This window comes from Mesoplodon bidens, assembly GCF_964165515.1.
Source record: "Mesoplodon bidens genome assembly, chromosome: 10".
NCBI classification, from domain to species: domain Eukaryota; kingdom Metazoa; phylum Chordata; class Mammalia; order Artiodactyla; family Ziphiidae; genus Mesoplodon; species Mesoplodon bidens.
The window spans coordinates 101617734-101639667 of record NC_138172.1 but is presented as its reverse complement, the minus strand read 5'-3'; the positions used below and the strand labels follow the sequence as shown (position 1 = coordinate 101639667).

Below are 21934 nucleotides of genomic sequence, written 5' to 3'. Positions count from 1 at the left end.
CCTTCCTTCCTTCACATATACTACTGCCCCCCCCGCCAGGCTGAAATAAAGCTGCCATCACCCCTACCTCTACCTCCCAAAACTCAAAGAAGGGCCCTGAGCAGTTCTCAGCAAACATACATCCTGTACACCCAGGCTCTCTGGCTATCTGTAATATAAAAATTAGGATTGGTATGATTTTTCTGTTTGCAACTATAACAAACTACCATAAACTTGGTGGCTTAAACAATGCAAATTTCTTATCTTACAGTTAGTTCTGTAGGTCAGAAGTGTGGCATGGGTTTCGCTGGGCTAACATCACTGGCCTGCATGCCTTTCTGAAGACGCTGGGGGAGAATCCATTTCCTCGTCTTTTCCACTTTCTAGAGGCTGCTCAACTTCCTTGGCTTGTGGGCACTTGCCTCCATCCTCAAAGTCAGCAAAAGTGGGTGGAGTCCTTCTCACATCCCCGGACCCCGACCTCTTCTGCTTCCCTCTTGACTTTTAAGAACCTTCGTGAGAATATCGGGCCCTCAGGGGCAACCCAGGATAACCTCCCTATTCTGAGGTCGGCCCATTAGCAACCGAACTCCATCTGCAGCCTTAAACCCCCCTTTGCCGTGTAACTAACATATTCACAGCTTGCAGGGGTTAGGAATCTTTTCGAGGCCATTATTCTACCTATCACAGAACTCATGTTTCTTTGTCATTTCTGGGTTTTTTTTTTTTTAATCTCGTGCTCTCTACCTCTCTTTTTGCTCAAAATAGTAATAGAACCAGCAAAGTGAAGTCTTAAAACAGCTTCCTGAAACAGATGCGTGCTCACATGTCAGCTCTGCCTGCTGATTTGGGGCAAATTTCTAACCTTTCTCTAAACCTTTTTCTTATCTGTGAAATAAGACTAATACAGTAGCCTACAGAAACGGGTGCAAAAATGGGATGATGTTGGCAAAGCTTTAGCCTAATACTTAGCACGTCGTAAGTGCTCAATAAAAGTAAGCTAAATCTTTTAAGAAGCGGGGCAGAGTAAGTGGGGAAGAGACAAGAGACGGAGTATAATCCAGGTCTCTGTACCCTGAATCCCCCTTCCTCCTGGTTCACTCCCAGCTGGTCTCATTGGATGGAAAGGAGATGTTCAGCTGTCATCTTTGTGGACCTCTTCCTTCCTCACTCTCCACTGCAGACAGGCCAGGGGATCCAGCCTTGGCACTGGCCCACGGAGCCTCAGGGGGCGTGCCCTAGTGGAAGTGGCCGAGTCCCCACTGCACCTGCCCGTGGTCCCTGGCCAAGCCCGGAGGCATGTGGATTATGTTAGACACAAAGTCAGGGGGTTTCCAGGAGTGATTATGCCTGACTTGGCCCTTGCCGCTGCCCACTGCTTGAGGGAGGGGGACCCAAAACTTATCTGGACCTTCCCCAGCAGTTGGGTGGTGGTCTTGGGGGGCCTCTGGTGGTGATCAAGGCAGAGAGGAGCCCAGAGCACCCAATGCAAGGCTGGGAAGTATGACCTTCCAGAAAGCCGCCAGTTACCTACTGGGTTGACAAAACCAAAAAAATGTTAACATACAGTGTTGATCAGGATGTGGGGAAATGGGCAATCCACACTCTTTGGGAAAGTAATCCAACGTTTTTTTAAAAAAATGAAAAGCACATATACATTTAAAAAATAACAAATAAACACACATGCATACCCTCCTGTCCAGCAATCCAAGTTTGGGGGAATTTAGTCTTTCGAAGAAATAAAAATACTAGTACACAATGTTGTTTGAAGAGGAATATTTATTACGACAATATTCGTAGGACAAACACACAAAACTTGAAAAGCCTAAAAGTCCATCAATGGGTGGAAAATTAAATAAATTGTAGTATGGCTGTCTAAGAAATATTGTGTAACTATTTAAAAGGAGTTATTTGCTTAGCTCTTGATCTTGAAGGATTAGTAGAAGAGAAGTATATATCCTAATTTTGTAAAACTGAAAAAAGGCCCAGTATGGGTGTATGTCAGGATATGTTTTCATGAGCACGGGGAGAGGTGTGTGAGGACCCACGTGTCTACTACCATTAGTGCAGGCTGGGTTAATATTCTTCGCTCTATGTATCATTGTATTGTGTGGCGGATTACAATAAATGAATGACTTTTTTGGGTTAAATTTTGAGAGAGGAGTTTACTCTAAATGGCGGGCGTTGGGGGATGGGCTAGGGGTGGGGAGGGAAGCTGTGGAGGAGACTCCAGGAGCAAACCCCTTAGCGGTGAGCAAACCAGGGACCCCAGATTGGGAGTCCGAAGGCAGGGAGAGCCAGGGGCCCGGCCTGGGCTCTGGTGCCAGCTGGAGGTGGGGTAGGGTCTGCAATCACAGAGCCTGTCCAGAGGCTGACTTAATTCAGGGAGATTATCTAGAGCTTCCTGAGAAGGCCGGAGTGGGCCGGAGTGCTGGGTAGCCTGTAGCAAGAGGAAATTAAGCTGCTGGAGTATAAGGGAAAACTGCTCCACAGTATTAAAGGTTGTAAAGAGGTTCTCTCCTCCAGGTTATTCTGAAGAATTCAGTGAGACCCATGGGATTAAGCCTGTTAGGAGGCAGGGGGAAACAAGAATAATAATAGCCAACAGTAGGTAAGAGGCCTGTAGTGCTTCACCCGTGTTATCATATTTGACCCAAAGTACAACCCCATGAGGTAGGTATGACCATCCCCATTTTACAGAGGAAGAAACTGAGGTCCAGAGGGGTTAAGGAAGCCACCCGTGGTTATGTGGATGGTAACAGAAGTCTTCTGGCTCCTGGGTCCTCACTCTAAACGCATGTCCTTCCAGGGCGAGAAGCTGGACAGGAGGTTACACTCCTTGTCCCCGCTTCCTTCGGGGGCTGGAGCCGGGAGGCTGCCCGAGCTTGGCTGGGCAGTGCTGGGCCCAGTTTTTTTCTTTCTTTCTTCTTGGTTCGTTTTATTTATTTATTTATTTTAAATTTATTTTATTGGAGTATAGTTGATTTACAATGTTGTGTTAGTTTCAGGTGTACAGCAAAGTGATTCAGTTATACATATATATATATTTATTCCTTTTTAAATATTCTTTTTCATTATGGTTTATCACGGGATATTGAACATAACCCCCTGTGCTCTACAGTAGGACTTGTAGAGCCATTGTTACCCATTCTCTACATAAAAGCTGACACCTGCTAACCCCGACCTCCCACTCCATCCCTCCCCCAACCCCCTGCCCCTTGGCAACCACCAGTCTGTTCTCTGTGGGCCCAGTTTTTTTATGCCGGTATTTGGGTCTGGGCCCCAGGCTGCCCCCGCCTCAATCTCAAGGAAAGGCCCTTGGGAGATGCCGTTCTTCTCCTTGGGGGAAAACCCCAAACTACTTCATTAGAAAGTTCCCTGATGCCCAGGTTCCGGAGTGCAGAGCAGCCAACCGCTCAGCGCGTGTCCTCATGGCTCTCCGTCCCCCACTTTCTTTTCACTCCAGGGGCGAGGGGCAAGGGCACCAACGCTTTGATTTCCTTTGGTGGGTGTTCGGAAGAAAGGAGAGGCAGCGAACCTTCCCTCGGGTCCCGTGGGACAGGGCGGTAGACTGTTCCGGAGAGTGGGCCTCTCCCTGGGACCACCCGCGTCCAGCCTGGCACTGCCAGGGCGCCGCCCCTTGTGTGGGGCGAGGAGAGGGAGAGAAGGGTCGAAGGAAGACCTTTCCGGAAGCAGCTCTGCCAGCACTGAGGGAATTTCGGGAAGTGGAGAAGGGGAAAGGCTGCTTTCCGTGTCGTCCATTCGAGTTCCCACGCTTGGGCTCGGCCTGGCCAGCCCCATGGCGCTGCCACCCGTGGGGCCCTCGCCCTCCAGGCTTCAGCCGGAGTGAAAGGATCTCCAGATGCCCAGAAAGAGAATCGACGTGGTGGTCCTTGGGCTGATTCGCTTCCCTGAGGATCCTGAATGAAAACAGGTCCCAGATTCATCTCTCTCCTCCCCCTCTGTCCACAGCGCTGTCGTCTCCAGTCTAAGATGCCTGCTTTCCTCTCTCCCCTCCGCTCGCCCTGCTTCCGGACCGGTTCTCCCCATCTTTCTCCCCCATTTTCCACGCCCCGGTCCTTCTTCTTCCTTTGCGTGTCTCCTCCCCCCCCATACGTCCACCTCCCAAGGGCCCTGAAGTTGGGGGGCCGAGCCGGGGACTCTGGACTTGGCCTCTCTGACATTTTCCTGAGGATAACCAGACATTACACTCCAGTGGACTTCTGTGCCTTGAATCTACTGGGCAAGGGATGGAGTGGGAGGGCCCTTCCCCGACCCCAGGTCCTCAAGGGCTGGCAGCCTAGCGCGAGTGGGCCACGTGCAAAGCGATGCGCAGAGCTGGAACCGCCGGGCGGAGGTCGGGAGGACGATCCGCTCGGTGCCTGATACTCCTCACCGCCCGCACCCCCAAACCCCATCTCAGCGATGGGACGTGACTTGTGCTCACGTTGGTTGGTTACTACCTCCCCGAGCTGGGCGCAGGGCTTACCGCGCTGCTGCTTAAAAACGATAACACCAGCTAACATATGGAGATGTCATCCTGATCAAACAACAAATTATAGTCGAAGACGGCGCGAGAATAATCTAAACAGTCACCACAACCAGAAGAAAAGTCCTCTACCGAGCCAGGTGCGGCAGCGTTTCCGGGGCTCAAGGCCCTCCCTCCCTGGGCTCTCTCTCCAAGAGCGCTGGAGGGTGTTCCCCGGCCTACCAGAGGGCGAGGGAGCCCCGACACGGCACCCGGCTCTCTGGAGGCTCCCCCGGACGACCTGGGACAGGCCGCCCTGGAGGGAGGCCCCACCTGGGAGGCAGCTGGAGCCTCAGCAGGAGGACCAGGTTCCTGGAGATGAGAGTGACCGAGCCCGCGGTCCCAATCCCCGCCCCTCTGCCTCTCCCTCAGCCTCGCCTCCTTGCAGATCTCGGAGGAGGTCGTTTTCTAGGAGGGAAGCCTGCGCTGTGAGGGGAGGGCTGTCCTCCTCGTGTCGCGGGGGTCTCCCCCCACCACCACCCCAAAGCATGGGGAGAACGCCGCGTGCGTTTTCCTTTGGCGAGCAATGGGCCCAGGGGTGCGCGCTGGTTCGCCCCCGGTTTGCGGAGGTAGACACACGAATAGGAGCGGGGAGGCTATCGAAGCAAGACTGGCCGGAGTAGACCCTCTTTCTCCTCCTCCCCCCCCATCATTAAATAGATTCGTGTTTATAACAGGCTCAGACATTTTAATTTGAATCCCAGGGGTTGAACTCAGGCTAGAATCGTCCCACTTACACTTAGGCCGAAAATTACATTGAGATGAAACGATCAAAACCAAACTCTATGTACCCAAACAGCCAGCGTTCCGGGGTGGGTGGCCACGCCGCGCAGGCAGCGAGGGTTTCCTTTGGTCTGGCCTGAGACTGCGGGGTCGGCGGAGGAGGGGGCGGCTTGGGGGCAGCGAGGGAAATAGTCCCAGGAGTGGAGGCGAGGTGGCGTGCGTGAACCCGCCGCGCTAATAGATGCTGCCATTAAGAAACCGGGCGGCTTCCAGCGCTCGGGGCGCAGGGACGCATGTGTTGCTGGAATTCAATCCGTGGCGGGAATGCAGATTGGGCTGCAACCTACTGGGTTTGATTTATGAACTGTTACTCTAGTGATTGTTTACACATTGCATTTCAGGGCCCCGTGCACCCTCCAGGAGCGCGTCGCGGGAACCCGCTGCAGCCTTCTCAGCCTCCCTCCCCGCCCCCATCTCCACCCCCAGCCCCCTCCCACCCTCACCTTGTCCAAGAAATCCGATTTAGCTGTCTTTGAGCACAAAGACCCACATTCGGGTCTGCCCCCCCCCCCCCGCAGCCTGCTCGCATCCAGCAGCCCCGGACCCCGCGCTCCTCTGCTTGCATTTATTCGTGGATGTTTACTTCTCTGTAAGGCCACGCGGGCCTATAAATAGGGGGGGTGGAAGCAGCTCGACTGCCAGATCGATAGGCCCCGTCTCCTCGCCATTTCAGCTGAGCTGTCTTACTAATTATGAAAGGATTCACCTGATCCCTGCCAGGGACCACAGCGCCTGGCCCCTCTGAGAGAGCCCTTAATGGTGGTTCCTCCGCAAGGAGCCCCTGGTCACCGCAGAGGAAGCGGCGTGTCGCCGGGAGGACGCGGCCTGCGGGGCCGGTCGTTGAGGCTCCGACCCGCGTGGGTGTGCGTGTGCATTCTCAGCTGCGCGCAAGCCCAGTGCCCCCAGACCTCACCTAGAAAGGATCCTTGCCGTTTACTTATTTAAAATATAACCTCCCCTTTCTCTTAAGTAAACACAATTTCAGGGACGTGGCAAGGTGTCCTGGTGGAGGAGGGTCTGCTTGAAGATGGTAGCTTAGCAGGTGAACAGGTGAACTTATCATCTGGCATCCTGTGTCCCTTCAGGTAACCCGAGAACTCGGCCAAGAAAGCAGGCTTGGGGCAGGAAACAGACGACACCCCCATTTCAAACAATAACTTTTATTTTATACTTCTCTATACTTTGTAGCAAATTTTTTTGCTGAATTTAATTTATAATAAACTTTTTAAATTACATCTCTCTCTCTTTTTAAAATCAAGGCTCTTTTATGTCAAAATCTTTTTTTAACTATATTTTAGATTGACATTTAACATCCCCCCCCCTTGTGATCTATACCATTGGATATTCAGGTATTACTGTATGTGTAACAGCTAAAACAAGAGGGAAAATCAAGGCAGTGGACTTGGAAAGATGCATCAACACGAGCAGGTAAAGCTTAACCTCTCAGTGATTTCAGCAGCGTTTTTTTCTGGCAGCCTGTACCTCTAACCCGAGGTTTCCTCAACCCCTCTCCTCTCTCCCTCCTGGCCTTAAAACACAAGGCCAACAATCCGTCCTTTCACTCTTCTCGAGGAGAAATGTGCAGTGGAAATGATCAAAACAAGATACTGTGTAAGAAAGACATGAGCGTGAATTATTCACGAGATGCTTCTCTCTTCAACTCATTCCCCTGGCCTTCTCCTCTCCTCTCTTTCCTATTAGGAGGAGCCCATAATTTGTCATGTATTAACATGATTAATATAGTAGGTGGCCCAGGGCCGTTCCTGAGATTCTTGTGCCAAAAAATAAAAATTAAAAAAATGGGGTGGGTTTGCCGTTTTCGTATTTCTGTGGGAAGACGGACTGAAGCTGAGGTCCGATTTTGGCTGTGCTTGCTTGCTCACTGATCGGTAACATTTGGCAAATAAAACACAAAAAATCAAACGAAATCAAAAAGAGAATCAGGATTTCCCACAATCCTATATGAGTGTTTTCAGCATCACAGAGAATCACAACGTCCCCAAAGAACGAATGGATCTTCCTCTCGATTTCCGGGAGCATGGCGTGAGTGTGTGTGGGCGCGCGGGGGAAGCCGGCCCCGCGCTCAGAAGGAGAGCCAGGTCGCTAAAGCTGCCAAGAGAGACGCCAGGAGCACGGAGAGCGCCGGAAGCAGGGACCCCGCCGCCCCGTTGCCGCTGCCGCAGAGTTCGAATAAGCTGCCTTGGATGTTGAGATTTTTGGATTCTTTTCTCAGTTTATCCCACATATCTTTCGCCCCTTCCTGGCAATCCGTAAGGGCTGTGACCGTGCAGCTGTGGAAATCCTCCCAGTATCTGGCGAGGAACAGAACAAAACAGAAGCGGGTTCACTTTGGGCGCGGGAAGGACCCCGGGCCTGCGCCCCGGGCAAACCTACCGGCGCCCCCCTCCGACCCCCTCTCCGCCGGCCCGGCGCCGGGCGGGGCCCGGTAGGCGCTCCCGGGACCTCCGCGCAGCCTGGATGCCGCTGACCGAGGTGGAGGCCGCCCCTTCCCTCTCGGGTTCCGCGGCCCGGCAGCCGGGCCACGCCCGCTGCGCCGCGCTGGCACCTCGGCCTGCGCAAACAGATTGCTGGGCCTCCGCGGGCAAAGCTAGGAAAACAGTGCTAAGCCTCGCAAGCTGCGGCCCATTAATGCCTCTTGGCTTGCAAGCGGGTTGCTTGCTCGGAGCACGGCCCTCCCCTCCGGGCTTCCCGCTTTCTCCTCCGCCCGCCCCTTCTGTCTCCCTCCCTCCCTCTCCACGCCGCCGCGCACTCTCCCCGTGGCCTTCATTCTCCTCCGCTCCTCCTTTTGTCTCCCGCTCTCCCCTTTCCCCTTCTTCCCTCTCCCCTTCTTTGTCTTCCTCCTTTTCCCTCCCATCGGTTTTCCTCTGTTCCGTTCCTCACTTCCTCCTCCTCCTCCTCCTCCTCCTCACTTGCTTCGGTCCTCCGTGGCCCCTCGCCTTGCTCTCCACGCCGCCCCCCCGGCTCTGATTCGGTCCGGAGACTGCGGCCTGCCTCTCCCCTCCACGGGCTCGGTGAGTGTCAGCGCCCGGACCCCCGGGGCTGGCTTCCTGGCCTCCTCCAGCTTCCTCAAACCCCAGAGCTCCGGCCCTGCCCTTCCCCCTCTCCCGAGGCTTCTTCGTGGCCCTGGACCTCCGCAGCCTTCGGGGTGTATTGCCAGCAACCGCAGGCCCGGACTCCTGGGCCGGCGCGGTGCCCGCCGCTGCCAGCCTTCGAGGGACCCTACTCCCAGCCCTCCCCTCTCGCCTCTTCCCAGAGCCCCGCGCCGAGCTCAGCCCCTCGCTCCTCCTGGACTCGACTCCGAGCCCCGCCCCACAACCTTCCTCCAACTTGTCCTTTTTTTTTTTTTATTGTCCCCCTTTCTTCTGAAAACCCCAAATAGATCTCGAGACTAAATATCATTCCAACCCGTGATCGATTCCTGGGGCGCTGTCTCCTTTCGGGGCTGGGGCGATCAGTGAGCCTCGGGCCGGCTCCCACTTCGCCCGGGCCCTTAGCGCCAGGTCACCAGGGAGGACCCTCCACGAAATTTGGTTATTTTCTCCCCTCTCTCCTTTCTACTCACTAGCCTGGGCTGTAAGCACGATGTATCCTGGTTTCCACCCCCACCCCATCTTCTGGCTGACAGTCAAGTTATAAATGCTTGTTGGACTGCCTTGAGCTCTGGCTGTTTTCTAATGACCTCCAAGAGTCTCTGATTTATGAGGACCGGGGGGCCTGGGGTGCAGGGCTTCCAGGTTCCTCAATTTGTAATAAATACCGAGATTTAGAGAAACCAAGAGACGGCAGGACAGCTCTCTGCATAATGACGCCTCCCAAAGGATGTCTAAATCTCTCCTTTCCTTATGCATGCCCAGATGGGGACAGGGCCTTCCTGGAAGAGAGACATGGTGGAAGACGACAGAATCCAGGTGGCGCTGAGAAGAGGTGGGCTTCAGTGCCACCAACAGTGTGGGAGCCTTGACCCGGCTGTGGCTGCCACCTCTGAGAGGGGCCCACCTCATTTCCATTTTCCAGGACGAAAGTCCTGCTAAAAAATTAAAATAGCTTGGAATAACCAAGTTCTGGCAAATGATGGAGGATTTGAGAGCGGATCCGTATTTAACCTCTTGTCCATTGTTATAGGTACATTTCTTACCTATCATCAGACACTTAGGATTAAAGTAGGTGGGTGTGCCTCCCAGACCCAGCCTTTTGTCCCTTTCCTGATAGGAAAGTAGCAGCCACTTAGCCGCTGTGACTTCTGGTGGCCACCAGGGTATTTAAGACTGTGTGTAGCAAAATTAAGGATGGTGCAGAAAATGGTCACTCGAACCTATGGGAAACAAGGAACACCTTTTGCCTTGGCTTTATTGGAAGGGCCATTATGGGGGTGGGGAGGGTCACAACTATTTTTGAAAAATAAAGTAAAAGTGTGTGTGCGTGTGTATTGCAGAAGATGGGAGTATTTCTAAGGTCTGCAGCAGCTAAAATGCGGCTGGTCCACCACAGTAGGGCTCTGCTACCCTCATTTGCCAGTGGGAGCTGTGCTTTCCAGCCAAGCTCTGGAAAAACGCCACTGGGCCTGTCCACGAACTCCCTCCTGGCCTGGCCTGGGGACACCTTGCAGATGCAGGAGGGAGGGGGGAAGCAAGAAGGGTAACTACTCTAAAGCTCCGAATTGGCTACCAACTCCGCAGAGGTGATCACTGGACATCTGGGACATGCTCCTCTTGGGCAAAGTCATTGGCACAAAACAAAATATTCTTTCCGTCTCTCTCCTAGAAAGAGGAAGAGGGATCCGCACTCCCTTGCTGCTCGCGAATTTTCTTGGCGGGCACCGGAGGGGAGTTTTATTAGAGGAAGTGGACAAAATAGGGGAGTGCCTTTCCTTTTAAGCGAACCTAGTAGAACTACCAAAAACGCCTCTCAGGCCAAACCAACCGTTCTTCGGGAAGTGCTCATTCGCGCAGCAGGAAAGGGAGACGAAGACGGCCTCAAAGCGCAGCGAGGAACTGCCAGCTGCTCCCCAAACCCTCGTCCCCGGTTCCAGCGCGTGGACTGCGCGCGGGTCAGGCTGCGGAGGGTGGGACTGGGCCCGGCGGAAAGGATCATCCTCTGCCCATCCCAGGCCACAGGGTCCCCTTGGGCGGGGCAGGCCCCGGCAAAGGCCTGAGGGTGGGAGCCAGAAGGTGAGAAGGCGCGGATTCGCACTGGTGCCAAATACAGACCGCCGGCGGGAGGCGGGGCGCCCTCCCACCTCCGCAGCGTCCCCCCCACGAACGGAAACCTCGAGGGCCAGAGAGGACACTTACGTGCACACGGTCTTGATGTTGGTCTTGTCATCCAGGCCCTGCGGGTAGTTGGCCATGCTGTCGCCCAGCTTGAGCAAACAGTCCGAAAAGCCCTTAAAGACCGCATCGCATTTGCCCGCTGCTCTCACGGCCTGCACCAGGTACGCTGCGGGGAGGAGGGGACACCGGTCAGCAGCACCGCGACCCCGCCCCGCAGCCCGACGGCCCGCCCGCCTGGGCCCGGCGCGCCTCACCCCGTCCAGCGGTGTCCACTAGCGCCCGGGCTCGGGGAGCGCCAGGTCCAAAGGTGAATGAACGGTTTGGCCCGAGAACGAGCGACCCGCACCCAACTGCGCGTCTCCTGCAGATGGCCGGTGCGTGAGCGGGTGGACAGGGGGAGGCGAGGCCATTCCTATGGTGCGACTCCCTCCCGCATGTGGCTCCGTCTCTTTTTCTGTTTCCATCGCCCCCTCTTCTCACCTCCCCCGCCTCTTTTATTTCTCTCTTTCTCCTCACGCCCTCCTTCGTTTCCCAGCGCTTCCCCAGCGAGCCCGTCAAGGCTCTCCAAGTGAGATCTTCCCTTTCTGAGGCGACGGAGGGGGTCCGAAAGCACAGCGCGGGGGGCGAGGAAGGGGCTGGGAGGCGGCAGAGCCGGGGGCCGCGCAGCCGAACCGAGCGCCACGTCGAGCGAAGAAGCCTCGGGCTCGGCGGGCGCTCAGCAAACACTGCTGACTGAACAAATGAATAAAGTCGCTGGAAGCCACCAGCAGCCACCGACATGGATTGTTTCACTCTAAGACCGACTGTCTACCATGCAGTGTGCGTTCCTAGTGAGGTCCTCGCCCCCCGACCCCGAGAGACTGGGCGAAGGGGGACGAGTGGTCTGGGGCAGTCGCGGCCCGGCAGGGTCAGGATGTGTCTGAGCTAATGACCCCGGGTCACCTCCGCGGAGGCCAAACCCGTGAGGCCGGCCCCTTACTTCCCTCCGCCTCTATTCGCGGCTCGGCTCCCCTGGAAAGGCCGGTCACCACTCCCGCCAGCGGGGGGCTGAGACCCTTCCTCGCCAGGCCCCAGCAGTGCGTCTCAGGGCCCAGGTGGCTGCCGCCAGGGGCTCTCGGCCTCCAGCTCCGGGCTCCCTCCAGAGGGGACCGGGATCGCAGTCGGGGCGGTGGGAGGAGGTGAAGGAGAAGGGTCGGGGGCGGGGGGAGGAGGAAGAAACCCAGGTCGCACCGAGGTCCTCGCTCCTGGTCTCAGGTCGGCCAGACCCCGCGGCTCCAGGCGGCCGGCGCCCTGCCGTGGCCATTTCTCTCCTTCCCAAGGCCCACGAGCCGGGCTAAAGATTCCGAGGCGAGCGGCCAAAAGCACCCGGGACGCCAGGAGGGCGCGCAAGAAGCGCAGATCTGCGCTGCTGGGGCGAGGGGAGGGGAGAGAAGGGGCGAATCTTCTCGGAATGGAAATCGGCCTCCAGTGCCCGGACCCTGAGCGCCGGGCCCTTCCCGGCAGTGTTCAGGGCGCCGCGGCTCGCGTGTGGGTGTCTCCGGGGAGGACCTCACCACCCCAAGCCGCCGGTGCCCAGAGCCAGGCCAGAAGCAGGCGAGGGGGAAGGTGACCGAAGCTGCAGAGGCCTCCGAGAGCGCACCGTTTGCAAATTGCTGCAGGAAGAGCTGGGCGGGACTTGCGCTTTCTAATCCGGAACGGGAAGCTCTGGGGAAGGGACTCGACCTCGGCTCGGGCAGATACATAAACCTTTATCAATCTCCCGGTCCCCCTACGAAACAGTAAGAGCCCTTGCGACTTCAAGTGTCAGCTAGAACACTGAATAAACGAATCTTTGTTCCAACAGAACGCGGTCCGGTCCCGATGAAAGCAACCCTGCGCGGCACCCTCTATAATCCGTACCACAGATGCTGCTTTGCAGCGAGGAAACGAAATAAAATACAGTCCATCCTCCCTCCCGCCCCGGCACCCAGTCTCTCCTTACCCCTGACCTCCACCCCCAAGACTCGGTGGTGAAAAAGTTGCCACTAAGATGCATTGACACTATGTTAAAGGAGAATTGGGGTTCGCCGGGGTGGGGGGCGCGGGAAGCGCTCCTGTCGCGTTGTCTTTCCGGGGGCTGCTGGAGGAGAAGACATGTCACAGCGCGCATGTGTGTGTGTGTGCGCGCGCGTGTAAAATAAGAAGTCGTGAAAATTTCTGTTTTTTTTTTTTTTTTTTGCAACTGTGACTCCGCGGTCTCTGGCTGGCTGGGGAGGCCGGGGGCTTGCGCGCGGGAAGTGTTTCGCAGGCTCACGCCTCCGGGCAGGGGGCAGCCGGCGCGACCCTGTCCTTCCTTCTAGAACCCTGGTTCAGCGAGGCTCGGGCGGGCGACCCAGGCTACTTCCCCGTTCTCTGCGGTGTCCGCGTCTTGTGCCTTTTCCTTCCGTTCATTCATTCGTTCGACCTCTCATTCATTCCAAACTTCCTCCCGCCTAGCCTTCATTGGCCGTCACCACCCCTCCACCTTCCCGTCCCTGCCCCACCCCCCGCTTTTCTTGCCAAATGTCAGTGATTTGGGACAGTTCCCAGCCGGGAATTAATAAAGATCGAGGCTGTGGTGCGGGAAAGGGCAGACATTCGGGAACAAGTATGCTCCATTGCAATTCCACAGCCAACAAATGGTCATTTTCGGGCCGAGGTTACTGTGTTCCAAGCGTATTTCGCATACACAATCGCTGTCTTTTTTACCCCATCCATAGTAAGGTTATTTCCTACCGGGAAAGCAGATTACAACCCCTATATCAAAAACAACTGCTGTCGCCTGCTCTCTAAAAATCTGCAGGCTAACTGCAAAAGCCACATCCAGTTATTTCCAAGATTTAAGGGATTTGCTGCAATCAGAAATGTTCTTTATTCATTGCAGCTCTTTGCACTAATGTCAAAGATTCAAAACAGCCAGATTCAAAACAGCAAATCGTTTCTTAGAATTAAAGGCAACGTCAACATCCTGCATCCACACATTCTAAAGCCCCTACAATGTTCATGCAAAAAACCCCCAGATACTCAAAATCATGTCAAATGCATAAAAAGCCCACTGCAAAGAATCCATTTTAATATGCAGATAACGCCAAAGCCTGTTTCCTCCACATTTCTCGTGAAGAAACATGTTATGCATTTCATCTCTTGCCCCAAACCGATTCCCTAAAGCCCCTCCACCCCCCGCAATACTGAAAGGATTTGTCTGCAAAGAATGCTACAGCCTGAAGTGACAGGCACCAACAATTCCCTCGTCTCCAGAAAACCCGTTTGAAGAGTTTCTATTTTTTCTCTTGTCCATTCTATTAATAATCTGCTTCACTTTCACTTTTAGGCCACATTCATTAATGCTCTGACCCGCATCAGGGAAGGGGGTTTTCTAGTGCTCCCTTCCATAATGCCTTCTTCATTTTGGATGAAAAAATGTGAACTTTTAAACAACGACAGGGTAGCTAGGACTCAAGATTCCATAACATAAAATGGGGACTATATAAACCCACCCATAATCAGTCCCAAACAAACAAAAATAACAGGCACCCAACACGGCATATTGCAAGCACTTCTTAACCCCTTCTTATATAGAAAATACTGATGCCTATGTGGAAAGGAACAGGCAAATGAGCATAGACAATTATATCCACATATATTTAGCTGAACTCAAGCTCCTCAATGATAAGCATATTAAAAGACGTACTCTGGGGTTCCCTATCCTTCTCAACTTGCCCCCCAGCCCGGTCTGCGTTGCCCGGTGTGAATGCTGCAGCTAGGATACTGGGGCTGGGGGGGGGCGGGAGGATGACAAAGTTCTAAATGCTGCAGTCTGAACCCCAGAATATCTTTGCTTTCTGCACATAAACTTTCCAGTTGTAGCTGCCTAGCCATCTTGTTCCTGCATTCACCTTTTGACCCTTAAAAATAATACCTTGCAGTATCGCAGGGACCAGTGCATTTCCCCAGAGCGCACCAAACCTGGTAAACCCAAGAGAGGGGAGCAAAAACGGACGTGCGCTTTGGAAAAAGGGGGGAAAACCCCTCCAGAAAACGCCGGCCGCACACATTTCCTGGCGAAGGTTTGGAGTCTCCCCCGCCCTTTTTTTTTTAGAAAAACCAACCCGGGACGCGCGAGTCCCTTGGAGCCCATGCTCCCACCCCTGGAGGTTTGCCGACTTCTCCGCACCCCCGGGCGGCCGCGGGCCAGTCGGTTCCTTTGGGCACCTCGGCCCCGGCCGTCCGCCGTACCTCCTCGAGCCCGGTCCGCCGGCCACTTACCTATTTGCACCGCGAGGATCAGTGAAATATATCTGCCGTTCAACTTAAGTCCCATCCTACGTTTAGTCAAACCATTGGCGACCGCAGACCTTTAAATAGTTAGTTTAGAGAACGCGGGGGAAAGCTGAAAAATAGGCATTGCCAACAAGTTCCAGGAGCGACGGAGACTTTATGCACGGGGAAGGCAGAGGGAGGAGAGAAAGAGAGGGAGCGAGGAGAGAGAGAGAGAGAGAGAGAGAGAGAGAGAGAGAGAGAGAGAGAGAGAGAGAGAGAGAGAGAGAGAGAGAGAGGGAGAGAGAGAGAGAGAGAGAGAGAGAGGCTGAGGGAGAGGGGGAAGTGCTGGGAATGGTTCACTCCATTAGGAGGGGCGGAGGAAGTACAGCCTCACGCCCACGAGCAGGCCTGACGTGGGGGATGACACGGAATGATATTTTTCAAAAAAAAATAAAGACACCTTGGTAGAGAATCGCCATTTATAGTCATCAGAAGCTCGAATTAATCAGTTATCTCCAATTAATGTGCGATCCGAACGAATTCTCGCCTCTCGGAGGTGACCACTTCCCCAGCCCCGCAGCCGTCCCCCCGCCTTCTCGCTGTTCCCGGGCCCCCAACCCCGCCCCCTCTCTGCGCAGGACCGGGGCTCCCTCTCCCCTCCCCGCCCGGAGCCGGGGAGTCCTGGCGCGCCCACTCGATTGTTTCAACCTGCTCCCCCCTCCTCCACCAGCAACTCGGCGAATCCAGCTCCCTCCCTACGTTGCAGCGGGGTTTAAAGGAGCGAGAGCGGGAGAGGGAAGAAGTGCTCAGCCGGCTCCGTAATTCGACAGCCCCCTGGGCCGCCTGCCCCGCTGCACTGGCCTACTCTCTTCCTCCAACCCTGCAGCTGCACTCGGGGCACAGCCTGAAGCGCGTGAGCACACACACACGCGCACGCCCGCGAGCCGAGCCGAGCGCCCCAGACCCTCCCGCACACACGGCACGGGAGCGCGCTCACACGCCCAGGCCCGCGGGGTTTAATCTGCACACGCGGGGGTCCTGAAATATACACCTCGCGTCCTCGGTGACGCCCCCGCGGGCGAGGGGCCGCTTCAAGAGGCACGGCGACACCTGTATTGGGGAGCGGGGAGAGCAGGGAGGAAGGAGCCTCTGCAACACTAGGGATTCGGACACTAGGATTTACTGACTCGCAGAGCTTTCGGAAATTTACGAGGCGATCGCTAGTGTGAGGGGTTCCTTCTGATCCTGATGCGCCTCTTAAGGTTATTGTTGGGCCGCACACACACGTACACACACGCACACACGTACATCACGTACGCACACGCACACCCGCGTCCACACACACCTGCACTGTCTTTTGATGCTCGGGCGCAAACCCTGTGTAGACGCAGCCTTCTCTGCAACCAAGTGCTTCTGCAGCTGCGCCTGTGCCCGCGCGAGGTGCTACCGCGACAGCGTGAGTTAAGGATGAGAGAGGAACAGAGCTATTTTCTTTCTAAACGCGGTTAGGCTTTGGTTTCCTTCCCTTTCTCTGCACCAAAAGAAGCCTAAATCCTAGCTTCTTTAATCAAATGCTAAGGAAGGAGCCGGCCGACTTTGAGCCCGTGAAGAGAAAAAAGAAATGAAAGATGAAAAGGACCCGCTAAATCTCCCAAAATTACAGGAGAAAACAAGATATTAAGTAAGCGGTAGATATGCAGACGGATGAAGGCGATATCGAATCGAATCTGCTTCTCCAGGCACTGTGCCACCTGCGCGCCCATCTCTTTGGAGATGCAGAGACAGAGAAAGGGCGAGAAGGGGGCAAAACAAGGGCGGTGGGACGTGCTGTGGAGGCTGAGGGGATGAAGGGGGGCGCGGGGGCTCTGACTGCGGCCCTTTGTGACGCGGAACGTCTGCGCAGGGTGGCCCCTTCCCCGCATCCCGTAGGAGCGGCACACCCAGAGCTGGGGGCCCGAGGGCCAGGGCCCGGGGCCTAGGGGCGGGGCCTCGTGGCCCCACCCTGTTGACGTCACCAGGCGGACGGGCTGGGCGGCAGTGGGGGTAGCCTTTCCAGCGTCCAGGGGCGGTGTGGCAGCCCCGGGTGTTTCCTTTCCCTGCGCTCTGAGGCTCCTGGAGGAGCCGAAAACTTGGGCAGCCAGGGGGCGGGGCGGGGGCAGGTGGCGAGAGGCGGGTGTCTCTTGGAGCCGCCCCCGACGGCCTCCAATGGCAAGGCGAGAGGTTGTCCGAGGGGCGGGGCCTCGGGAGCCGCAGTAGGCCCCGCCCACAGCCCCGCCCCACCCCTCTGGGCCCCGCGCGTGCTGCCCGCCAGGTTTATCCTTCCTCCGCCCAGAGTTGGGGCGCCGGCTCCGAGCCCAGACTGTTGCAGGGCCCGACGGGGGGCGGTGTGAGGCTTTTTGCCCCTAACGTCCTTGCCTTTCTCCTGCTCACCCACCCGCCCACCCCCTCTCCGGATCTTACAAAACGTCGTTTTCTGAGAGTGCCCTGGGATTTCCCCATCCCACCCCTGTCATCCGAACTTGGGGCGTTGGGGGTGTGCAAGCTGGCAGCGCTGAAGGGCTAAATACAGCAGAGTGAAACAGAGGGCGGGCGGTTTGCGCGTGCGCACGGCCACCAGCTTCGGGTGGGCCGGTCCTGGGTCCCAGCCCATCCCGCGGGGTGGGGCGCGCCGTCGCTGGAACCCCCGCTGGCCTTCCCTCCACTTTCCTCCATGTGCAGCCCAGCCTCCCCTCGCTGGTGAGGGTCATTTGGAAAGTGAGGAAGTGAGAGAGCAGAGTCAGTACCGCGCATAAACGATATTGGGGTAAATGGTTGAAAGCAGATGCTAACAGTGTTTTTTTTTTTTTTAATTCTTAATTTTAAAAGTACTGGTCGTTCTGCCGTCGGGGCTCCAAGAGAGGTTGGTTTTCCCTAATTCCTTTATTAAAGGATAATGAAGTCCAGGGCTACCAACGCATGCTGGCTCTTTAGGGACATTGCGGGCAACATCCACGGTTGAAGGTGGCCTTGGCGAAGGTTTCCTCCTTTCTTTTCTTAATTTGAAATGTCCACTCCACATCATACTTGAGGCGAAAAAGCAGTGGCCTGGACGAGAGTGGGGAGACGCAGGTCCTAGGCCTTGTGTCGTCAGTAGTGCGGTGACCTTGGTCTGTCCCCACGCTTCTCTGACTTGCAGTTTGGTAATCTGAAAAAACAGCGGAGATCGGACTACGACCTGATCTCCAAGGCGGTTTTCGCCTTTGGAGTTTTGTGGACTGGAGGTTTTCTAGAATACTGTGGTTGTGCAGCCCAAGGAATAAAGTCCATGCAAGGATGCTTGTTACAGGTGCCTTCTTGCAAAGGGCACGTTTCCTTTTGATAAGCAATTTCATTTAAAGTTAAAGAAACGTGTGCAGTTCAGGATTAAAAAAACAAAAAAAAATGGTGCTGTTTGGATCTGCATATCAAAATGAGCCAGAGGTACCCCTCCCCCCCGAAAGTAGGTCTGCATAATTAAAGCATAAACGTGCAAAACTCCTGTCCCTAAAACTGCCAGAAGGAGACCAAGTCTAATTTGAAGCCTGGTTGGCACCACCTTCCTTTCTCGGTTCAGGGTCCTGCAGCTCCCCCCCACCGCACGCCTCCGCCCCCAGCGGCGCATGCAATGTTCCACACACTTGCGGACACCAGGTGCAGGTGCGTGTGTTCTTGCACTGGTAATAGGGCAAAGCATTGAGCCAGTCCATTTCCCAACTCTCTCTACCAATCCCTCCTAAGTGGACTTTCCAGATGCTACCATTTTAAAAACACCTCTTTGAAATTATTTGCGAGAGCAGTTGCCAGGTCTACTAGGAAATCCTACCTCTTCCTGGGTCAGAAAAAAACCCACTGCTATATTAGAATGGATTGCTCTAAAGATACATCTCTCTCATAAATTTAGTCTGTCATTTTTTATACCTTCAACTAGAGTCCTTAATCAAAATATGAATATTAATGTATATAGTTCTTTTATTTAAAATGACGACAACTATACCATATTTAAATAATCATGTGAACCCAGAGGGGGTTAAATTTTTTTCGAGATGTGGTGGTAGAGTCCTAATAAAAACCCACTTTGGGAGGCTTGGGTCTCCCTTTGCATCTGCTACTTGGTAAGGTGATTTTTCACTTTTTGATCACTGCTTTAAAATTAGTTGGGACTTCTAGGGCTTAAATATATGGCTGGCAGAAGAAACTTGATTTTAATGCAGAAATCTGAATCCTGGGAGCAAATGTTATGCTTGAAATGTATGCGTGTGATTAGCTTTCTATTTCATAATAAATACTTTATTTTTTAAAATTAACATTTTTATTATGAAATATACTCACAGAACAATGCACAAAACAGAGCTGCACAGCTCACTAATTTGTCACAGAGTGAACATCTATGTGGTCCCCATTCACACTGAAACAGAACAGACATGACACCTAAAAGCAATCTGTATTCCTAGATAAGATCCTAAATCAAAAAGGTCAGAGAAATCGTTGGGACAGTTAGCAAAATTCGATTGTGGTCTGTGAATGGGACATTAGTTGATACTAATGTTGATTTCCCAATTGAGGAGTTGTAGGGCGATCACACAGAAGGTTGTCCTTGTTTGGGGGGGGCGACACACACTGGAGTACTTAGGGAAGATGAGATGTCATACCTGCAGCTTGTTCCCATAGGATTCAGAAAAGGAATAGCAGTAATGGAGATAAATAGACAGCAGTGAGAAAACACAATAAAATGTTAATATTGGGGAATCTTTGGGTGAAGGGCTATGGGAGTTCTTTGTCCTGTTCTGGCAATTTTTCTTTATGTTTAAAGTTATTTCAAATGAATTATTTTAAAAAAATCTCCTCCAGGTGGTTTAAGGACTTAGATAGTGCCCCGCCCAATAGCTTTAAAAACTAAGTGAAATATACATCAATAGATGAATATTCTTAAACTTTAAATAAGCATAAAAAGCGTGAGCTGGAAATGATTGACAAATTTGACCATGAAAAACTTTTGTTCATAAAGTAACACCTTAAAGGAAAGGAAAGGGCAAATTACCAAAATCACCAAAATTGGTGACAAGAACTAAAGAATTCCTGAAACCAATTTTTTAAAGCATGCACGCATGCACACACACACACCCTGAAATAAAACTGGGCAAAAGACATGAAAAGGCATTTCACAGAAGAGAAAGCATGTATAGTTTATTCCAGGAATGTAAGCAAAACTGGCTTAATGTTCAAACCCTCAGTGTCTCCGTGTCTTTCGTATCCTGAAAGCCTTTCCTTTGGGGGTGATCTCACCCTGGTCCATGTGGTGTTTTCTCACCACCACACTCACACCAAACAGTCATGGTGAGACTACTTCATAAACCAGGTGTTCTTCTCAATGAATCTCCTTAGGGAGTAACAGCGTGTTGACCCGTTCCACCACTGGGGATGTTAACCTCAATTGCCTGGTTTGTCAGGTGTCTCTTCCTTAACTTCATCATTTCTGTCTTTGTAATTGGTAAGTATTTTGGAGGGAAGTATTCTGAGATTACACTGATTTCCTAGTCCTTACCATAACTCCGCATGAGGGCCCTAGCATCCACTGACCACTCCTAAGTCAACCACCTCTATGACGATTACCAAATGGTGATTCTCTGTTTTCCTCATTTCTTCTAAATTTGTTACTTGACATTCTACTGTAAGGAAGAGCTTCCTTCTTCCCACTCTTCTTTCCCTTTTCCTTCCCCCCTTCTCCCTCCCTCCCTCCCTCCCTCTCTCTTTTTCTCCCTTTCTCTCTACCTTTCTTTATTTCTTCCTCTTTCTTTCCTTCCTTCCTTCTTTCTCTTTCTTGCTTCCTTCCTTCCTTCCTTCCTTTATTCCTTTATATCAGTATCATCTCATGAATTTCTATTTTATTAATGTGCTGTAATCCCCTCTCATTCCTATTTTAAGAGTCTCATGCTCTACTGACTAAGCTAGCCAGGTGGCTTAACCCCTATTTTAATGCCCAAATTGTCCCCTACTTAGCCGGTGGGGGCCCCTCCAAGCCGATTTTTATGTCTTCTCAGTGTATCCTGATCATTCGTTGAGAGTTCTTACTAGCTGACACAAAGAGAGATTCTGGGCTCGCTTTGTCTTGACCCAGCCCTGGAATCAGTCCTTTCTCCAGAAGCTCTGCTTCTTTGCAGTTTCAAAAGCAAGATCTAGGCCCTGACAGTGCCTGTCGCTGCTCGGGAGCAATCGTTTCTGGGCCTCCTCAGAAGACAGAGTTGGGAACGGGATGTGTGTTTACACGCACGTACATACACAGTCCTAGTTATTTCACCTGCTGCGGGAACTTACTAGTTGTTTTCAGGGAACTTATTAAATTTGGCAGCTCTTCCTTATTTCTTTCAATGGAATATAGTTTGATTCCACTATTTTCTTTTACACCTGGAGGAAGGGTTACAAGTGACATTTATCAAGTAGCTATTTATCCCCAGAGTGAAAGCTTCAGTGGCCCATCAGGATCCTGTGTCCACACAAGAAAGAGCAGACACTTCTCCCAACAGAGCCTATGGGTGTCGTCTTTCCTCATCTTAAAGTATTCCATGATTTAAAAAAAATAAGTTCAACTAATTCATCTGTTTGAACTGTCACTTTACCAGATGTATATTTTTCCAACGATACTTTTGAAAAATGTGATTATATTTTCAAGAACGTGTGCTGCTCAAACACTGAGACGGTCCTGATCTGGAGGCCAGGCTGACCACAAATGTCATCGATTATTTTGTGAATACTTTGAGAAGGGAGCCTGGCTGGCAGCACGGCGGCCACAGCACAGACATCCTCTCTCCCATTTCCGTCCTTGTGTGAGGCTGGGCTCCAGGACAGTCTTTATGAAAACATTTTGGATAGACTTCCTTTCCATTTGAGTATAAAGAGGCTCCTGGTGATAAACTTTGGGACGTCAGTCCATCTCACCCTGACAAAACAGTAAACTCAACCTCACCGATTTCAGCCAGTAAGTTCCTGATGGTCGTGAATCATTTATTAACACAGGATGGAAATGATCACACTGCAGCTGACACTTGGTGTCAGACAGACC

At 53.1% G+C, this 21934-nt stretch overlaps 1 protein-coding gene across 4 annotated transcripts; it reads right to left on the bottom strand.

Annotated features, from left to right (window-relative positions):
• Nucleotides 1-6434: 6434 nt before the first annotated feature.
• NRN1 (neuritin 1) lies at nucleotides 6435-15101 on the bottom strand. Of its 4 annotated transcripts, XR_014016925.1 has the most exons (4): nucleotides 10836-11783; nucleotides 10603-10747; nucleotides 10232-10459; nucleotides 7512-7602 (listed from the first exon to the last, which is right to left on the bottom strand). XR_014016925.1 is itself a non-coding variant. In XM_081247048.1 (3 exons), the coding sequence occupies exons 1-3, from the start codon at nucleotides 14918-14920 to the stop codon at nucleotides 7374-7376; spliced, it is 429 nt and encodes a 142-aa protein (XP_081103174.1). In that variant the 5' UTR covers nucleotides 14921-15101; the 3' UTR covers nucleotides 6435-7373. The 4 variants fall into 4 exon arrangements, 3 of the variants coding, with proteins under 3 accessions (XP_081103174.1, XP_081103173.1, XP_081103172.1); XM_081247048.1 differs by lacking the exons at nucleotides 10232-10459; nucleotides 10836-11783 and adding an exon at nucleotides 14866-15101 and having other exon boundaries at nucleotides 6435-7602; XM_081247047.1 differs by lacking the exons at nucleotides 10232-10459; nucleotides 10836-11783 and adding an exon at nucleotides 11812-12128 and having other exon boundaries at nucleotides 6435-7602.
• Between the last annotated feature and the right edge of the window lie 6833 nt (nucleotides 15102-21934).